This window comes from Urocitellus parryii, chromosome 4 (genome assembly GCF_045843805.1).
Source record: "Urocitellus parryii isolate mUroPar1 chromosome 4, mUroPar1.hap1, whole genome shotgun sequence".
NCBI lineage: Eukaryota > Metazoa > Chordata > Mammalia > Rodentia > Sciuridae > Urocitellus > Urocitellus parryii.
Window position 1 is genome coordinate 184470357 of NC_135534.1, and position 21120 is coordinate 184491476.

The 21120-nt window shown below is 37.3% G+C and overlaps 1 protein-coding gene across 3 annotated transcripts in view; it reads left to right on the forward strand.

Annotated features, from left to right (window-relative positions):
• The window catches only part of Slc44a1 (solute carrier family 44 member 1), a 185560-nt gene that overhangs the window by 34170 nt on the left and 130270 nt on the right, over nt 1-21120 (forward strand). For all 3 annotated transcript variants that reach the window (XM_026415006.2, XM_026414997.2, XM_026415017.2), the window contains exon 2: nt 13570-13659. In XM_026415006.2, coding sequence (XP_026270791.1) covers nt 13570-13659 — 90 coding nt within the window. The remainder of the gene's footprint in view (nt 1-13569; nt 13660-21120) is intronic.

Genomic DNA, 21120 nt, shown 5'->3' on the forward strand with positions numbered 1-21120 from the left:
ACTTCTCTAGCTGTGTTCTAAATTATAGCTCTTCAATATTTTCTGCCTAAAGTATTTAAATGGAGAGTACTTGGTGTGGTTCAGGTTTTACCAGAGAATGCCAGCTGACAGCTGCCAAGAGGCTTTACTAAGGATCCTTGACCTTACAACTCATTAAGCCCTGGGGCTTTGGAGGCTATAATTTTGCTAGTACATTTAGCGTGCATCCTTCTGTTAATAGTAGATTCATGTAAAACAGCATCGTAAGACACGTGTCAACCCAGAAGCCTAATTTATTGAAGATTTTAGCTGACATGCAGGATAGAAAAATTTTGTCAGCTTGGCTAGCATGAGATAAAACCAAGTCATTATTGAGAATTATTTTGTTTTCTCTCTCTCTTTTATTTTTGGTAGTACTGAGGATTGAACTAGAGCCTTGCACATGCTAGGCAAACTACACCCCCAGCCTTTTATTTACTCTTGATAGAGAAGTAATGTGGTTTTTTAAAATCCAGTTCAAATATGTATCTGATCTTACCTCATGAGATAATGATGGTTAACAGCTTAGTATGTGTATATTCTTTCAGACCCTGGGTAGATGCAATAGCCTCTGTTGCTCCATGGTTTTATTTTTTTGTAGCCCTCAAGTTTTGTTATACATACATGCTTATCAACTTTTGGGAAGCCAGAGGCCAGTCAGAAGGTGCCTGATGTCATGGGATGAGAAGAAGGGGAACAGATTGGATGATTCATGGTGTAGCAGCAACTCAGTTGCCCAACTGTCTACTCAGTAGTAATGACATTTCTGCATGAGTCTGCTCCCCTCGTGCCCCTTTCCCAAGACAGTTTGGAAGGACAGTATCAGGGTTGATTTCTCAGGCTTCCATTTTTCAGTATAAATGATTAAGTCCAGATTCTGGCACCTAATAAGTACTAATAAGTAAATAGTCCTTTTTTTTTTTTTTTTTTTCCTGAGAAGCCTGATCTTTCTGTAACTGTTTATATCACAGTCCAGTTTTGTTTTGGCCTATTTTTCCTTTGATCTCTTTAAGATGACTCTACCCTCCCAGCTCTACTGTGATCTGTTTTATAATGTATTTTAATTCTCTGTATCTTTATTCACCTTTTACCTTTGTAATGACTACAAAGGAACTGAACTTTTCTATGAAAACCAGCACTTTATCTCATTATTCAAATAACTTCTGATTTCTCAGTAAATGCGTTTCTTCTTTAAATTTCATTACTACCCAACTTTTTACTTTAGTTAAAGCTCTTCTGCTTTTACCTTATCATATACCTGATTTGATAGCTATATGAAAAGTGTTTTGCATGGAGGTGTTGTGAAATTAAGAGAACACTACATGTGAAGTGGCCAACATACCCCTTATCAAGTATTTTTAGGTGATTTATTTTATATATTACAACTTTATTGACAAGTAATTGCACATTCTACATGTAATTCACCCATCTAAAGTGTCCCACTCGGTGATTTTTTTTTAGTATATTCACACAGTTCTGTTAACTATCACCACAGTTTTAAAACATTTTTATTGTTCCCGAAAGTATCTTGATATCCATTTACTGTCATTCCTTATTTTCCCTTAACTTTACCCAGCCCTAGGCAAGTTTTATTCTGTTTTCTGTCTCTATAGATGTAGCTATTCTGAGTATTTCATGTGGAAGGAACTGTATGACATCTGGTCTTTTGTGTCTGCTTCTTTCACGTATTGTTTTCACAGTTCATCCATGCTGTGGCCTGCATCACTACTTCATTGGACCACACTATATTTAATGGTCCATACTATATTTAATCATTTATACATTGATAGATATTATTTATGATTTTTAATAGTAAAATAGCACTTCATATTATTATATTTTTTTAAATACAATCATTTTACAAAACATAGAAAAAAGTTACAGGTGCCTAGGGAAAACAATAGTTTGTTAATTTGTTTCTACCTGTTAAACATCACTGTTTTCTTTAAATATTAAAAATGATATTTGGACATTTGGAAATAATATCATGCTTGGTTATGTTCTATAGTTTTCCTATAACAAAAATTAACAATGTGAAAATATAATTTAGATTAACTCAGCTACAGAATATAACATACTGTGGTATCTTTCCTGCAATTCTTATGCTTCCAATTTTTTAATTTTTCCTTCTCACTTCCACACAGATCATTCCACAGTGTTACGTGTTATATGCTGAGGACAGTAAACATGGCAGAGCAGAGTAGTCATGGTTCCTAGACCCCAACTGCCAGCTTGACGTCCCTCTAGTAGAACATATTGTAGGCTGTGTGGCTTGGGCATGTTACTTGGTCGCTTTGGCCACTTCCTTATCAGTAAGATGGGAATAATACTGATATCAACCTTATTGTTTTGTTGTGAAGATGAAATGGGTTAATAAAGCAAAGAGTCAGGTACATGGAATATGTTCAGTGATATTAGCTATAATCTGCAGCTTCATATGGTAATAGTGTCCCATAAGTACTTTATGTGCATATATTAAAACAAATTATTTTGGTAATATTCCTAATTATGTTTGATCCAAACTTTTTCCACCTTCAATAAAATATGCGCAGTTTTGTTTATCATTTCACCAACCATCACCTGTAAAGTCAAATGGATCATGTTTTAAAAGCGCGAGAAAAAAGCAGAACCTGGAGATGAAGGAGGTATTAGCAAGAGTAGAGGAGCTGGAAGGTGAAATAAAGTGACCTAATCTCTTAAGCTCCAACATGCCTTCATTCGTGTGAAGATAATTAACTATTTACTGAACAAGTGGATATTTTAGTAGTTTGGTTGGATGTAGGATTCAGAATTGGAGTTTCCTTCAATTTTCATTAAAAAAGTGACACTTCTTATGCATACAGTATCAAAACTTCATTGTACACTTTACATATATACAATTTTTATTACTCCATTATGTCTCAATAAATCTCAGGGAATTTTTAAGATATAAGGAAGGCATTTCAGTTGCTCTTATTGTATTATTATTTAAAAGTCACTGTTTTTTTTATCACAGTTTTCTATACAACTGTACGCTAATTCATTTCCGCTGGTGGTATCTCCTTTACACATTTTATTTATTTTTTCACGAGAGAAAAATTTTGTCCTCTTTATTGCAGTTTTTTTTCTTTACACATTTTAGAATGTATATACGGTATGGGAATAATTTAAAGATGTCTGAGATGAATTTTGTGGGAATTTACTTTTTTTGAAGACTCACAGGGAAGACTTTCTCCTAGCTCTTTGGAAAAGGGCATTAACAACCATTTAGGGCCTGGTCTTAGCTAGAAACTTAAAACCCCTTCAAAGGGATTGTTCCTTACCCTACAAATAGAGAGCCCAGGTCAGCTGATCACACCCCTGTGAAGAACAAGAGCTAGGACTGAAACCCAGGTTTGGGCTCTTTTTCATTTTTCATCACTGCACCAGTTTGACTTTCTAAGGTTGCCTGTTCTCCCATTTTTCTTTAAGAGGGGCCTTGCTCTGCCAAGGTGAGTCTCAGCATACAGTTTCTAATGAAGTTTGAAATGTTCTGATCTCCCATCAATAAGTGTCAGGTAGAATGACTTAAACATTTGGGGGGGGGCATTTCATACTCTATTTCTTTATAGCTGTCATTATAGTGAGGAAGTAGAGAAAGAATAATCTGGATAAATGGAAGCCAGTATATTTATATTCTCATATTCTCTCTCTCTCTCTCTCTCTCTCTCTCTCTCTCTCTCTCTCTCTCTCTCTCTCACACACACACACACACACACACACACAATTAAATAGCACTAATAATAATCAAAATAGGGTTTAACTTTAAAAATTACACCATCTCTTTCCAGTGCTTTTTTACACTTGCATGTACTGTTTTACTTAGCTGTATGACCAGATCAGAGAGATAATTTCATGCCCTGTTTTTTGCCATAACTTTTTATCATAATCAATTTTATATGTTACTATAGAGCCTTCATAGTTATTTTTATGATTGTATAATATCCCACTCTCATGTTCAACTGTTTTCTATTATTGTCTAGTCAATTTCTAATTATTTCTCATACATCCCTGCATTGAACATACCATGTGCAGCTATTATAATGCTGTAGATTATTTCCTTTGGTTTTGAAACATATTGCTAAATTAAAAGGGAATGTCTAGTTTGTGTTACTTTCAGTTTTCAGCATGGTCTTAACCAGTGTTGCCAGACTTTGCTTCTGAAATTTGTTCAGTGGGAGTAGCATCCTAACCATTGAAGGTTAGGGGCTAGGGGTTAAAGGTTGCAGTAAGATTATGACCAAATAAATTTTGGAGAGTTTCGTGATTTAAAGGCTCAAAGAAGTCACACACAAAAGACTAGACTTCATTAGCTTGCATTTCTAAAACTTATTTAAATATGGAACTTATTATTCTCATAAAAATGAGCAGACATCTTTGGGAAATGCCATACTGTATGTTGATGGTGAAAGGAGCCAGCCTCTAGTGCAATAGGATACTTTTTAGGTAATTGATCTCATGCACAAGAGGCAGTAAGTATGTCTGCCTTAACATCTTGCCACCTGACCCTCAAGAAGCTCATAATCTATTGGGGAAACAATATAGATGATGGTGTTTATATATAGATGTTATTAGCTATATTTATTTCTATGCATGACTACTGTGGACTAAACACATCTTCATCAACTAAGACAGTACCTGATTTTGATTTAAAACAAATTTACTCATTTCCAACCACTCACCTGCTATGATCGGTGTAACTTTTGTAGAAGGCATAGAGCCTTCATAAGTCAGTTTTTATGTGTTCTAGCCTGGAAAGGAAGTTAGATTGAAGTAAGGATATTAGAATGGATACCCATGAAATAAAAAATACAATAGTAAAACCAAGAAAAGTTAGGAAACCTATTAGAACTCTGGAGACTCACTCTAAAAAAATATCAGGTAGGAGGTTTAAAGAAGAGCTTTGGTCCTTCCAATCTGTCTGCAGCGTTGTCAAGTTCTGAAGAAGTTTTAACACTTGTAAGATGTGACGGGAAAAAATGAAGCCCATAAAAACCATAATTTTCGAAAGTTAAATAGCAATTTTAAATTTAAAGGGCTGCTTACCACTGATTCAGGAGAAAGACAAACTAGAAATACTGCCTGAAGATTGCAGGCAGGACTTGTTTATGTAATTTTGATGGTGTTTCATTGATGATGGAGGCAGAAGATGTTATTAGCTATGTTGCAGAGCAGGATTAACTCAACTTCTGCCCAGTAATTATCATGGGCTTATGTTCAAGAGAGAGAGTCGTTGAGAAGTCAAAAGGCCCACAATTACTTTTATGGGAGTTGGAAAAAGAATGAAGTCATTGCCTACATATCTCCCTGTGATCTTCCTATCATGGTGTAAATGCACAACTCATAAAGCAGCTGTAGTTGCCATTTCCTCCCTTTTCCTTAGATGGATGAATGTGATTTAGCATAAAGTTCACGAACTAAGAAAAGCAGTTGGACACAAATGCCTGTATCTTTCCACTCAATGTATCTTATTACCTTTAAATGCTTGTTAAAATCATGCTTTTATTTTTACCTTTCCAGTATAAATTGCCATCACCAGGCTTAGCAAATGAAACAGATTACTTATGGTAACCTGTACGAAGTTATGTACTCCAGGCCCTTGACAGAGCTTTCCCAAAGGACAGGCAATGTCTTTCAAAAAATCCTATTACAAGATTTTATTTGCAGGTGCGATGAACAGAAGGCTGCAAACCTCCATGTTTTATTGCTACCCAACTTCATCATGTCTGCTCACTCTATTGAAAACTGTGGCAAAAATGATACACATCAGCTCTTTTATTCTTTTGTAACTACTCTGTGCAAATAAAATTGTATTGGAGAATTTAATGAAGCAGTATGTCCTTGGAGGCAGCTTTGGAGATTTTCAGTGTACAACAATTTATCTTTAATACTGTAAAACAGATTGGCAGGAGCAAAAGTTAGTCCTCACAGATTGGCCAATGTTTGCCACATATGTGCTCAAGTCACATAAGTAGCAGGGACCTTGGAGATAGAGGCATTCAGTGACCATTCCAGTAACTTTAGGCTGTACCAGGAAGTGGTTGGGATAGTGAAAACTGCAGCACAGCTGTGGAACTGTGAGGCTGTTTTGGAAATGATCTGTTTACCCAGGAAATAAAGACTGATATTCAAGAAAAAAAAATTGAGTTGAGGATTAATTATTCAACAGATTACCCAATGCTATGTCAGAATACTTCTGGGGATCTGTGGTAGGCAAGAGGTCATATTTGAGCTTGCTTTAGCCTTCACAGGCATAGTGGGCCTTTTGCTGGAATCTGAAAAGGCAGCAGTAATGGACCTGTGCTACAAAGATCTGGGCACACATAACGTTGACATTCATGAACTTGTCATCAGGTGTCAACTTCATGTTATGTGCAATTCTTGACCCATCTGCTTAGCTCTCCTTGCTGCTAACCTGTAAGAATACAAGCATGTGTCACTGACCTCATCTCAAGGATTATATATATATATATATATATATATATATATATATATATATATATATATATATATATATATACACACATACACACACACACATACATACACACACACACACACACACACTGGGTATTGAAGCCAGAGGTGCTCTACCACTGATCTGCATCCTAGCCCCTTTTATTTTTTATTTTGAGATAAGGTCTTGGTATATTGCCCAGGCTGGACTTGAACTTGTGATCCTCCTGCTGTAGCCTCCTGAGTCACTGGGATTCCAGGTATGCACCACCACGACTGGCATAAGGATAATCTTAATTCTGCTTAAAGCTCTAAGCTTCAGTACTTTTTTTTCTTTTTTAATCAGTAATAAATATTTGAATAGCTTCCAACTGATGAAGAAAAGTGTATAGGAAGTGCTGTCATTGTGAATTTCCAGCTCAAATGAGGTTGGAATCAACACCAGTTTGTCCTTTGTTTGCAGGCTTGACCCTGCCTGTCTACCACTTTTCTTCTTTTGGATCAGCCTCCCAGGCTGCCATTTTTTATTATTTGAATGTAGAAGAAAACAGTTTTCTGGCTTATGCTGGGTGAATGACAAGGGAGTCATTTAGCATGTCAGAAATTCCGAGTTGTAGCACTCTTGATATGTATGACCAGATAGTACTTAACCAGGGTTAATAGATATCTCACCAGTGACATCTATGTGAAAATGTAGCTTGGTAAATACAGCCCTATACTAGTTATGTTGGAAACAAAGGAAATTATTTTTCCTCATTTCAAAGACCTCTTACTAATTGCAGCCATAAAATCTTTTAATGTATAAAGAAATTTAACACAAAGTGAGAAATGGTTGATTAAAAAAAAACAGCCTAATGCTCTATATGCTCTAGGAATATATTTACTACTTAACATTTTTTAACGGAACCACTGCCATCCCCAGTATTGGGGATTGAACCCAGAGGCACTCAACCACTGAGCTACACCCTCAAGGTGGAAATTGTGCAGGCTGACTTGAACTTGCAATCCCCTGCCTCAACCTCCTGAGTAGCTGGGATTACAGGCATGCACTGCCTCACCTGGCTCTGAGTAGAAAAATTCTTATTTGGCAGTCAATATTTTCTCACCACAGTTTGCAAAAATTTTTAGTGTGTTTTGGGGCAAACCACACAATTCTATTTTAGACATTTCAGTGTTTGCCTCAGAATATAAGCTGTAAAAGTTTATAAGGCAATTTCAACAGATCTCAGAAATGTTTACTTAATGGCTCCCCATCTCTTGTTTGTGCATACCTCTTACATGTCTCCATTTTGACATTGTCCATGATATCATAGTACTTTGTTTGTATCTTTCCCACTAAACTAGAGCTCAGTGAAGGCAGGGACTATCTTACCCTTCTTTGAATCTCAAATATAGGCATTTCTTTTATGCGATGCTTAGTGGTGATTTAAAGAACCAAAGAAATGCTTAAGAATATTATCTGAAAATCAGTTAGCTGAGAATAACTGACTTAACCTTTTCTTAGCACATTTTCTGTTATTTTGGAACCTTGCAAAAAACCTTACAAAAACCTGGTGTATCAAGGAAAGATTCAGGGCATTAGGTAACATTACCATAACAATATTTTGAGCAGCTTTATACCTCTGTCTTAATTAGGAGGAAGTAGTCTACAGATAGTGTGCATAAAAAGAATACAAAAATGGGGTAGGGAGTGTTCACAGTCTTTGCCTTTAGATATTATCTGGGTTCCAGGGCTTTGCACCTTGTGTGCCTCCATACTTGAGACCTATTTGACTCTTTTTGTCTTAAATCTGGATCGTTGCTTTGCCTTTCTGATTCAGAATCAAAGCTGCCAGACTTTTTTCTATGTAATCACCCCCTGGCCTTGGCCCCCCTTACCTGCCCTGTTGTTGCTGATGCCTTCCAGTGAAGTCAACTTGACCTAATTGGTAATGACATATCACTTACCATACTTATGTGTGTGCATATTATCCATAAATAAGACACAGTTCTTAACAACTGTATCTTCATTTGAAACAACGTAGAAAGTTAGGTTAAAAGTATTTACAGCCATGAGTGTGGTGTCATAGGTTTATAATCTCAGCTGCTGGGGAGGTGAAGCAGAAAGGTCACAAATTTGAGTGCAGCCTATGTATAAAATAGACATCCTAGGGATGGGACCCAAGTCTAAGCATAAAATTTCTTTATGTTTCATATGTACCTTGCACACCTATCCTGAAGTTAATTTTGTACATCTTTTATAAGTTTGTGCATGAAACAAAGTTTCATGGTGTGGAAATTTACTTGTGGCATCATGTCAAACAGTGCTCAAAAAGTATTGGGTTTGAAACATTTCAGATTTTGGATTTTTTAATTAGGGAAATTAGGAATGTTCCACCTATATTATAAATTATAAATATGTTTTCAAGAATATTAATCTTGTATGCATGTGCAAAAAGATCATGTGATGTGGATGCAGTTATACAAATATATTCACACCTATATTTTTCAACATTGAAAAAGAACTTTCGGGCTGGGGATGTGGCTCAAGCGGTAGCGCGCTCGCCTGGCATGCGTGCGGCCCAGGTTCGATCCTCAGCACCACATACAAACAAAGATGTGTGTCCACCGAAAACTAAAAAATAAATATTAAAATTCTTTAAAAAAAAAAAGAAAAGAAAAAGAACTTTCTACCATGGAAAACTTCAAATATTCATTGTATCTAGTTTTGAAAATCTTTCTTTTTGTATCTTCAAGTTTGTCTGGTATCATATTCCTTCTACCTGAAGAACTTCCTTTCACATTTCTCGTAGTTTAGATCTGTTGCTAATATATATATATTATATTATCTGTTGCTAATATATATATATAATCTGTTGCTATATTAGCAACAGATCTAAAATATATATATATATATATATATATATATATATATATATTTTTTTTTTTTTTTTTTTTTTTTTTGTCTAAGAAAGTCTTTGTTTCTGAGAGGCATTCCTCTGGGTATTGATGCTGGGCATGTGATTCTTTCAGCAACTTAAAGATGCCATTCCATGGTTTTCTACTTGCATAGTTTCTAAAGAGAAATCTGATGTAATATTTGTTTTTCTGAATGTAATGTCTTTTTTGTTTTTTAAACAAAAAATAATACTGACTACCTTTCATTATGACCATTGTGTCTTTGATTTTCCACAGTTTGAATATGTGTGTAGGGATGTGTGTGTGTGTGTGTGTGTGTGTGTGTGTGTGTGTGTGTGTTTATCCTGCTTGGGATTCTCTAATTCTTTAAATCTGTGCTTTAATTTTTAAAAATTATTTTTGGAAAATTTTCAGTTATTATTTCTTGAGCTAGTTCCTCTGGCTTCTCTATGCTCTACTTGGGTTTCAGTTACACATATGTTAGCTTATGTGACATTATCCAGTAGTTCTTGGATTCTTTAATGTTCACTCTTGTTTTGATTTGTCTTTAAGTTAGGATAATGTGACATATTTTGAGTTTACTGATGCTTTTCATAGCTGTATTTAGTTTAGCAGTGAGACTGACAAAGGCATTCTTCATCTGTTACTATATTTATTTTTTAATTTTTAGCATTTCCGAGGCTGTTTGTAATAGTTTCTGTCTCTCTGCTGGAGTTTGAGGATTCAGGTTTCTGACATGGATTTTCCATGAACTGTGGTTTCCCCTCTACAAAAGGAAAGTTGGGAATATATGATAATTATAGAATTGTTTTGAGAATCAAGATATCATGGATAAAATACATGTATTCCCTTGGACAAGTCCCTTCCCTTTCCTTCTCTGGGTCTCAGTCACTGTTATTAAATGTTTGGACTGCATGATTCTGTGATGGGGGAAAGACCTAACATTTATTAACAGCCTGTATTAATCTCATGTAAAATTTGAAAAAGGCATAAAAAATCACATTTAAGAAGTGCTTTTACAAAATGTTTTAGATTTGCTAGTTCTATGTGGAATTTTAATTGGAAGAAACATAGCATTAAATCTAGTTGCCACTTGGTTAAATCTGATAAAGAATCATTAAAATTTTTCAACTGTGGGGTTTCCTGACTCACTTGAGAAATTTCATGGCTCATAACACATCTCACTCAGTCTCTTTGCACTTATAGAATTTTAAATTATCAGCCTGGCTTCCAACTTTTGCAGCGAGGAAACACTAATGGGAGTTGTTGCTCTTAACTGACTAAAGGACAATAATCTTGTTGGAGCTGGCTTTGGCATCACAGACTTGTATTCATATTCTGGGAGCTCAAGAGTGAAACCTTGAGCTGACTATTTATTTCAGAGCTTGAGTTTCCTCCTCTGTGAAATAGGTATGATGCCTACACCAGAGAGCAGTTTTGAAGATAGAAGACTACATGTAGATTTAGGCCTACTCTGATTAATGGTAATTGATCACCCACCCGTAGCATTTAGAGTGTTTGCTAAAATAAAATAGGTCACTAATAAGTCAAAATTTCAGTACATCTATAGGTAAAGGAAAGTCTAATATTCATTTTAACCCCTTTTTTGGAAAGAACCATCTGGTAAGAGGATATTATAACAATATGGAGAGGATTAACTGAAAAGATTATTGGTAAGTAATAACAATAACCAAGCAACTGAGTACTCACTAGGCAAGGAATGCCACATTTCTGTCCTCAAAGCAGCCCTGTGAAGGAAGCACCCCTCCTCTGAGCAGCCTGCCTCTGTTGGAGTGAGGGTGACCATACTGTCCTTGTGCTCTTCCACTCTGGATTCTATCACTGTTTTTCATACATAACTCCACTGCCTCCCCACTTCTTGTCTCCAGTGACAGACTGCCTGTGTGTTTTGCACAGCGGTGGCACACACAGCAAGTTGAACTGTTGAGATGTTGAGTCTTTGGGTTTGTCTTGTCAAGAGTGAAATCCCTCTTCCTGATGTTGTAGATGAAAATATAAGCATTAGCAAACTGTGTGTTGGCCTAAAGAGAAAATAGTAAGAAAATTGTTGTAAAGAAAGTACTTGATCAACCTGAGCCCACCCCCATACTGTTTATTAAAACCAAGTATTTTAAGGTAGCTGTTGATATACAAATTATTACAGAGTAAATATGATGAATTTCAAAACCAGTGTCCAAATTCTGTATGTGAGTAGTTTTACTAAAATGGGCATTATTCAAGACTGAAATTATTTAATACAAAGAAACATTCTTTGTTCGCACTGTGAGCCACTGTCTTCCAAAATGAACACTACAATACCGGCATTCTTACTCAAACTTGAATAACACAGGGAATACTGTCAGATTATTTTACAGTTGTTTTTCTTATCATCACAAAAGTTGTCACAGAACTTCATTCCTGATCATAGATTTTTAGAGTTGGAAGGAACCCAAGAGATCCAGTCTAACTCCTTCCTGCCACCCAAGGGATAAAGTAATTTTTTTTAAAGTCATGTAGCTAGCTGATGTCAGAATGAGGGAGAGATAAGTTCTCTGCATAATGCCACAGTTCTGCATTCCTTTGGAAAAAAAACTGCCTACTCATTCTTGGTTTTTTAACTCTAGTTAGAGTCTTGTGGCAAGGTTATTTTCCATGACTAACTAGTGTTCTTTTGTTTTCTCATGTGGGTGTCTGGGAACAAGCTCAGTGTTTTTGTTGCAACAATTGAACAGTGGAAGGTGGTAACAAGACACTTGTCTAGTTAACACTTTAGGAGTCGGCAGGAGAAAGTGGTTTGGAGCTCAGATTCTCTGTCCTCATTGTCAGTAAGGCAACTATTTTAAAGTTGAATTTCCTAAACTGGAGCCTGAATTCCCCCTAAAGTTTTATGAAGATTCTGTGAATATATATTTCAGGAAAATAATCTGTAGCTTTCGTGAGATTATCAAAGGATCTACGGTTTAAGACTATTGTTCTAGAAGAAGGGAGAACTATACCAGTTGCATCCAAGCACTAATTATAGGAGAGGCTTCCCTTATCTCCAGCCCCCTTGTATGCCCTTCCTACTGACAAGCCTTCCACACAGCTTCCTGGATCTTTTCTTGGAAGCCACTGGAGGACTCCAGCTTCTTGATGCAGGAACATTCCCCAACTTTCTCAGGGCTACCTTCTCTGCTCTGTTTCCATGAGATGCTGTGAGACTCAGGGATGTTTGCTCATTAGAAAGCTCAGGGGTGTCACTTCAGATACATTTTGATTGAAAAGAATGTGTGAGCTGACCTGAGAACACAAGACTATTGCAAATAAGGGGGGAGAGGGAAATGAACTTGGAATTCCAATCAATATTTTGCAAATTAGCTTTCAGAATGCCTCCAGTTCTTTGGTTAGGGAATCTGTGTTTGATCTAGGAACTATTTAATATTTTCTAGGAACACAATGAAAGTCCGAGTAGGCTTGTTCAGGAGTTGTCAGAAATATTGAATTTTTCCTTCTCAAATTTTATTTCACTTGGAAGAATCTACCCCTGAATAGCAATTCATTTTGATGGGAATTCTTCCCAGAAGAGAACATATAGAGAGCATGTTCTAATCTTTTTTTTTTCTTTTTTTAAGTCCAGCATCTGGACACACAAAAGAAAAAGCTAGCACTAAGACTGAAGTTGGAAGAATTTGTTCATTTGTGAGTTTATTCATTTTAAAAAGCCTTTTCTGAGAACACATCATAAACACTTAGGAATCATGTTTGATGCTGGTAAATGAGATGCCCTCTTCCCTTGAAAGGCTTGCAGTCTGCTGGGGATACAGCTTGACAACTAAGAATAACAAGTTTAGCATGCTAAACACTCCAGCAGAGGTACCAAAAACGCACTAATCTCATACTGTCCCTGGCCTGGAAGTGGCGTGGGAGTGGAGCCAGTGGAGGGTCAGCTGAGGAGTTTAGGGTGAGTTTCTCTGAAGAGGTGACTGTTGAGTTGTGTAAACTTGTCTGGCTAAGAAGAGAACTTGGTATATGATGATATGTTTGTGCCCTTCCCACTTTTTTGGTATACTGGGATTGAACCCAGGGTCTTGTGCCTGGTAGGCAAATGTTCTATCACTGAGTACATTCCCCAGTCCTGCCTTTCCAATTTTAACTAAACTTAACATTGACCAGGCTCTCTTATTTTATGTTTTCAATTAGAGCTCCAAAAGAGAATGGAAGCCACTGGAGGACCGTAGCTGCACAGACATACCATGGCTGCTGCTCTTTATCCTCTTCTGCATTGGGATGGTAAGGAAACTCACAAATGATCCAAATCCACGCTTGTAATCCAAGGGAACATGGGGAGTTGGTTTGAGAGGGGACTTCTTATATATGTGTGTGTGTATGGGTTTTGTCCCTTTTGTATTGCTTATAATTGGAGGGACTAAGATACCATTTAAGCAGGCTATTTCCCCCTCAAAACAGTTCATTGGTATCTAGTAACCCTTGATTGATTGATTGACAGTCGGTTTTTTTTTTTTTTTTAATGAAAAGTAAGATCAAAATCAAGGAGCAACTGGGACACTTCTCTCATTTGCTAGATCATTTCAGAAGGCCAGAGCATTTGACCTAAGTTTCTATGAACTGTGATCTTGACAGAGTGGTGAACAGATCATCCCTGGCCCTGGAACTGGGAATCCTGAGGATTTACTCAACCCATTCACATAAGCCTGAGTGTTATCTTTTTGGACCAATCAGTTCTCTCAGAGGCTTGGTGTTCCTTTGTAGAAAAGTAGATGTGTTACTAGATGATATCTATAGTACTTCCAGTTGTGACATTTTTTAGTTCCTCCTGGATAGGTGGTTCCCCACTGCTTCTTTCTCCTTTAGTCCATGAGAGGCCCCTGTAGCCTACTGTATAATGAGTACATTTCTTGGTGGAAGATCAAGAGACCTGGTGATTTTCCAATGGGATGGGGAGCACAGTCCCTGGTGCATGGTGCTGGGTGTGTGGTTATTTGCTGACATTCCACTCTGCCTTGACAGGGTGCCTGACGCAGACTTTCTTGGCTTTGGAGTCACTGCCAGTGTGCTGGGCTGGTAAAAAGACAAACACCTGTTTTAGAGCTATTTAGAAAGGACTTGGAAGTCCTCACCTGGTCCATCATCTGTACTTTATAGATTAAAACATCAAACCCAGAAATGGAAATGTCTATCCCCAGTCAACACAGCTAGTTAATGGCAGAGCTGGGAACAAAGCCTGGTCTCTACTGGGGCCAGTGCTCTTTTCTACCTCCCTTTTCCTACTTGTGGAGGGGACAGAGTGATAACAGTATTGCTCTCTTTCATAGTCTTCTGCTACACAGAATGCAAGTACACTTCCTCAGGCAGCCTTTGTCTTACTCAAGTATATTTTCTTTTTTTAATATTTATTATATTTTTAGGTGTAGATGGGCACAACACAATGCCTTTATTTTTATGTGGTGCTGAGGATCGAACCCGGGTCCCGCCTGTGCTAGGCAAGCACTCTACCGCTGAGCCACAATCCCAGCCCTCAAGTATATTTTCAACTCTCTTCTTCTCATACTTTTATGAAGACCTTTAGAAAAACCTTATTTTGTGTCTCTCCATAACTGCTCACCTCACAAGTGCCATCTGTGAATCACAGAACAACTGTAATCTTGGCTAGTCACAATTATAGGTACCAGTTCTGCCCCTGAACCAAGGAAAAAAAGTAGTAAATTTTAATGAGATATAAGAAATTCAATAAAGTAAGAAGTGTTTAATTTAAACATAAAAGTGCAGGTTCTCCAAAAGAAAGATATTTAGAAAGGGTCAAAATACCCATTTCCTAACTTATGATGTTTGGGATACTGTTCAAGAGTTTACTTAATGGAATAGCATTCTAAGGGAATGGCAACTGAAATGCAGTATGCACAAATATTCATGTAGATGTGGAGAAGATTTTTTGTTAACAGAATTAGTCCATAGCCTTTCCTTACCCCCTAATGCAACCCTGGGACAAATAGCAGCTGACCTTTCAAAATTATGTTTATAAAAACATGTACCATGCCACCCCAGGTGCTTCTGATTTTCTGTGCTAAAATAGCTCAGGAAAGTGCAGTCATTAATGTTAATAGACTGATTTGGGAGTGACTTGAGACTAAGGAGTTATTTGTTTACTGAAACGTTTTAATGCAATGGTAATTAATATAATGTTGATTTCAGTATGATGGTAATTAAGACCCACTGTGTGTACTTTTAAATGCCGGGCATAGCATCATTTGTTTGGGAATGATTTTTTGAATAGATTACTTTTATAGGATTCAGATAACATCAAATTTTGCCATATAGAAACTGAAGAAATTGCCATGTTCTATTGCCCATTATACTGGCATAGCAGAGGTTCAAAGTTTTTTTGGTTTTTGTCTTCTGAGTATTTGTTTTATATGTTTTCTTTAGAAGATTTTTGCCCCCATGGAGTTCATTCTCTACTACAGGTTGAATGTCTCTTGTCCCAAATGCTTGGGACCAGAGTGTTTGAGGTTTCAGATTTTTTTTTTTTAAATTTTGGAACATTTGCATATACATAATGAGGTATCTTGGGGATGGGACCCAAGTCTAAACATGAAATTCACTTTTGTTTCATATATACCTTATGCATATATCCTGAGGTAACTTAAAAAAATTTTTGTTGTTGATAGACCTTTATTTTATTCAGTTATTTATATATGGCGCTGAGAATCGAACCCAGTGCCTCACATGCTAGGCAAGGGCTCTACCACTGAGCCACAACCCCAGCCCCTAGCCTGAGGTAATTTTATACATTATTTCAGTATACTTGCATTTGGGCTGCAGCGCATCACACTAAGTTATTTGTGGAGTTTTCCACTTGCGGCTCATGTTGGCACCGAGAAAGTTTCCAATTTGGGCGCATTTCAGATTTCAGATTTTCAGATTAGGGATGCTCGCCCTGTATTTTTAAAAGAAACCTTCTCTACAGATTTTTTGAGCATTGATTTATGCTCCATACTTTCATATATGTGTTCATCTTGTTAAATTCTCCCAGTTACCTGGTGAAATAGGTTTTATCTCCAGCTTATAGACAAGGTGTACAGATGTAAAGCTTAGCTTGTCTAATAAGTGGCAAGGACAGAGCACAACTGGAACGTTCTGAGTGTGTTCTTTTCACCGACTGCTCCACCTGCCTGCTTCCTTTACAGGCTACTTTTGTTACCTTGAAGCCTAATGTTCAAACCATGTGTATGTTCTATTGTCTTTATCTGCAATTCTTTGCTCACTTCTTGGTACTCTCAAAAGCTAAAGCTCTTAAATATTTTAAATATTGTCATCTTTTACTCCTGTCTATCATTAAATCCTTATTTATACGCATTTATCTCCTCATTATTGATACTTCTTTTTTATTTCTTCCCTTAGTTTCAAGGATTTTCTATGCTTGAATTGTCTAGAACGTGGGGTGTTTTTCAAAATAAATTGGCATCAGACTTCTTGAGAGCTATCATCTCCCATGTTTGAACTTTCATCACAATTTTGAAATTAGTGGGCATATGCTTACCCTGCTCTAAAAAATTACAAGTAACGTTGCACTTCTAAATTTCTGTTTTCTATTAAGGTAGTAAACAAGTGGTTCTCAACCATAGCTGTGTGTTAGAATCAGCTGGAACACCAAAACACAAACAAAAACAAATTTCTTTCCTGGGACCCACCTCAATGATTATGATATAATCTCTGTGATTCTGGTGTTCAGCCAAGGTTGAAACCCTCTGTTATGGGCACTGATGAGCCACAGGAGTGTTGATAAGTGATTTGTCTGGGTTAGAAGTGTGGCCCTAGAAGCTACTGTTGAAGATGGAAGCAGGAAGAGATTTTAGAAAGGCCACTTTTGAGGCTGGGGCAACAGTAAAAGGTGAAAATTTTTAAATAAGATAATGGTAAAGGAGAGAGAGAGAAATAAGACCAGTAACATCAATGGTTATTAATGTTGCTGGCAAACGAGAGACAGAGCAAGGAGGACTGTGAGGTTCTTGTGTTACAGGTTCAGTGTAGAGTTTTTCAGCTCAAATCCTACCCCAGTTCCTCCTGGGTTCCCAACCATGGTTTTTGTACACCTCAGGAGACAAGAGCCGCATGAATAAATAGTCACCCACGGGCACTTGATTATGCCCAGGGAAGCACTCAATGGTAAAAATGACTTGGACCCTGTGGGCTAAATCCTTCCCATCTGGGACAGTCTTACTTCATTCTCAGAGTAAGGTATATCAGGAAGAGAAGAGAGGAAGAGAAAAGGGAGAGCTACACTGGCTCAGATCAGTTTACGCCACAAAGGCAGGAAAGAGAGGAGGCTGGATGGCCTAACAGGAGTGCCTCCATGGAAAGTGTCATCCCTGCTCACCAGAAGGTAGCCATTATTTTTAGCACCAGACACAGATATTTAACACTTGCAACTATTCATTGCTGCATACACTATTGTTATCACTTTCCCCATTTTATAGATTAGGAAACAGAACTACAGAGATATATTCAATATGTTCAATAACTTATTTAAGATTTCACAGTGGCACCTCTGACCCCAGGAAAGAAGAAAAAGTCATCAAGGTAAACTTTATACTTTATTGCCTAGAATCAAGAACAACAGAAAAAGTTGTTCAGAACATGGTTCTGTAGGACACAGTAATCTTATGTGCCAATAAGCTGTGGCCTCACAATGTCTCAAACTCTGACCAAATAGCTAAACATTACTCCTCCCTCTACTGTGGAGTTGGGAAGCTAGGGTGAGGGGCAGAAGGATGGAGAGAAGAAACCAAAGAGTCCTCCCACTTTAAACCTTGCATGTGGAGACTAGCAGATAATGCTGCTACTAATGGAGATAAAGTATATATAGGAAAGGGAAGTGGTTTGGGGAAGTGTGGAATCAGAATATACGGATATATAGAAGTTGTGGGTAAGGATAAGATGGAAATGCAAAATTGGAATTTTAGGCAGTGATCTGAATGGAAGCCGGGTTTAGGAGACATTGCATAGGTTGTCCCTTCAGACTGCTTTCAAGGACCTTTTTATTTTATAGCATTAGTCTAGTTCCTGGGGCATGATGTTTCTACCTCATTAACCATGGTTGAGCATGCAGCAGAGAGAGAGATTCATTGCAGTATTTAGTTCACCTGTTTGATGGTCTGTTCTTAGCCAGGATCATAGAATACAAAAAACAGCATGCCAAGAATTACCCTAAGGTTGCTTGATCAAGTAACTACTCATTTTTTGTTAAGTCCATTTCTTGTTTAAAAAATTGTGGTAAAACATACCTAATGTACAATTTGTCATTTTAACCACATTTGCATATATAGTTCAGTTAAAAACATTTGTTTTTAATCTACTCTTTATTTTTTTCTCAGTCACAGTAGTAAACCAAATGAGTTTATATTTCTCCCTGCAAGAATACTCTTAAAATTTTAACTTTTTTCTGCTTTCCCATAGAATCATAGAATTTTGAATGAGGAAGGATTTAAAAGATTCGCCTAGTCTAATGGTTGGGACCAGTAAGGAAGTGGGCTTGGAGAATTCAAAGCTAACCTGCCCAGGCTCAAAAGTTGTAGTAGTGGCAAAGCCAGGATCAGATACCAGTATTCCTTGTCTGTGTTTTATTCATTGTTCTAGCTGTCTGTGAAACTGAGCCTCTGATTTTGCTTCTACATGCCCCATTATTTTCTTTCTTTTTTTAATTTTTTTTATGTGTGTGTGTGTGTGTGTGTGTGTGTGTGTTGCTGAGAATTGAATTCAGGGCCTAGTGCATGTGAGGCAAGCACTCTACCAACTGAACTATATCCCCAGCCCCCATTATTTTCTTTTTTGATTGAGAACATTTCATTGCTTTTAGGACTTTTTTTGAGGGGTGGGGTGGGGGTGGGGCTAAGGATTGAACCCAGGGGCACTTAACCAATGAGTCACAACCCCAGCCCTTTTTTATTTTTAATTTTTTGAGTTGGGTTCTAAGTTGCTTAGGGCCTAAGTTGCTGAGGCTGGCTTTGAACTTGCAATCCTCCTGACTCAGTCTCCTGAGTTGTTGGAATCACAAGCATGCACCACTGTGCCCATCTGCTTTTAGGACTTTTAGGACCTTGCATTTGTTTGTGCTCAATAAATGTTCATTGAGTGGAGATTTCCTAGATTTATTTTTATTTGTTTATTTATTTGCCTCTTTTCTCTTTCTTAGAGTAATAAATTCTATTATACTTTAAAGGAGTTCAGAAATTTGGCACCCTGGCTAAAGTTTTAAGTCTATTTTTTTAGTGTGTTTACAGAAATATTAATACTGCACCAGGCCTTCAGCTTTTGTCTGTCTCCTGGGTCCTAATAGCCTTTCTTGTCTCAGGACTCTCAGAAGAGGAGAAATAGAAGTCAAGTGCTACCCTAAGTTTAAAGTTATTAAGAGATTGACCCCAAGCATTGATTGAGATATGGGACATAAATGAGGTGATTTTTGACAGAAAGATAGTCAAGAAATGTTTTCCTTAACCCCTGGGAGACAGCTATAACCATAACTCATTTCCCCTCATTATTTTATTATTTTGAAACATTTTGTTATATTCACATACTACCTCTGCCCTTCATACATTATTTTTTTGTCTCCCTACCCCCAAAACTGAGGCCATCCACCTTTCTCAGTTGTCTCATAGAAGCTCTAGGTGTGAGTTGGGCACATTGGTACTTGCCTGAAATCCCAGTGACTCCACATGCTGAGGCAGGAGGATCACAAGTTTGAGTCCACCCAGGATAATTTAGTGAGGCCCTGTCTCAAAACAAAACAAAAAGTAAAAAGGGCTTGGGGTTTAGCTCAGTGGTAGAATGCCCCTGAACTCAATCTCAATACCAAAAAAGAAGCTCTAAGCGTGAAATTCAAACATGCTTGTGAAATTAAAGTGTATCCTATTTTTTCTTCCTTTTCCCTCCCTCCCTTCCTTTTTCCTTAACTCTTCCCGCCCCCCCCCCCCACTTTCTCTAGTACTGAATGAAACTAAGCAAAAGCTCTTACTTAAGTAGAACTAGACCTTGTGATGTGAAGGGGAAATGAACACAGTTTGTTAATTAGCAAATTGTCTTTCCCCACTTGGGCAGTAAGTACTTACTAGTTGCTAGGTCTTGCCCATCACCCCATCTCCTCATCGCCCTTGTATGTCTTTATCTGATTCCAGTCACCTCCTGTGAGTAGATTTTTCTGCTCTTCCTCTCTCCCTTAAAATAATAGTCCTGAAAGCACTTCAGCAGCTCAGTCATTTTAAGATTTTAGCCATGGTTCTCTTCCTTACTAATAGGCTTACTTTCTCTCTAGTGATTGCTTTCTATTCCATGCTTATAAAAGCTTTCCTTACCTCCTCATCATTTGCTTCATTAATGTGATTTCACTCTGTTGGAAGCCTTTTCCCTCCCCTCTCTGTGGAGCCATTAAATTATTGAGTGTATTTTATAAAGTTTCTCTCACCATGTTTTAATTTCATGTACTGTATTTTTTTCTCTTCTGAAACGATATTGCTTCCTGAATTTGGGTTTTAGCATTTTTCTTTTTAAGGAGATTGTAATTTTAATTGTATGTGGCCTAGTTCCCCATTGTCATTGCTTGTGCTGTAGAGGAAGTCCCTAGGATAATAGTCATGGTTTCTTACCATCTTATTAGCTTTCTATTTTCCTTTCTTCTCCACCTTCAACTTCTCACCCTCTCTATTCTAATGTTTCTGAAAGCTACTAAGAAGTTTAAAT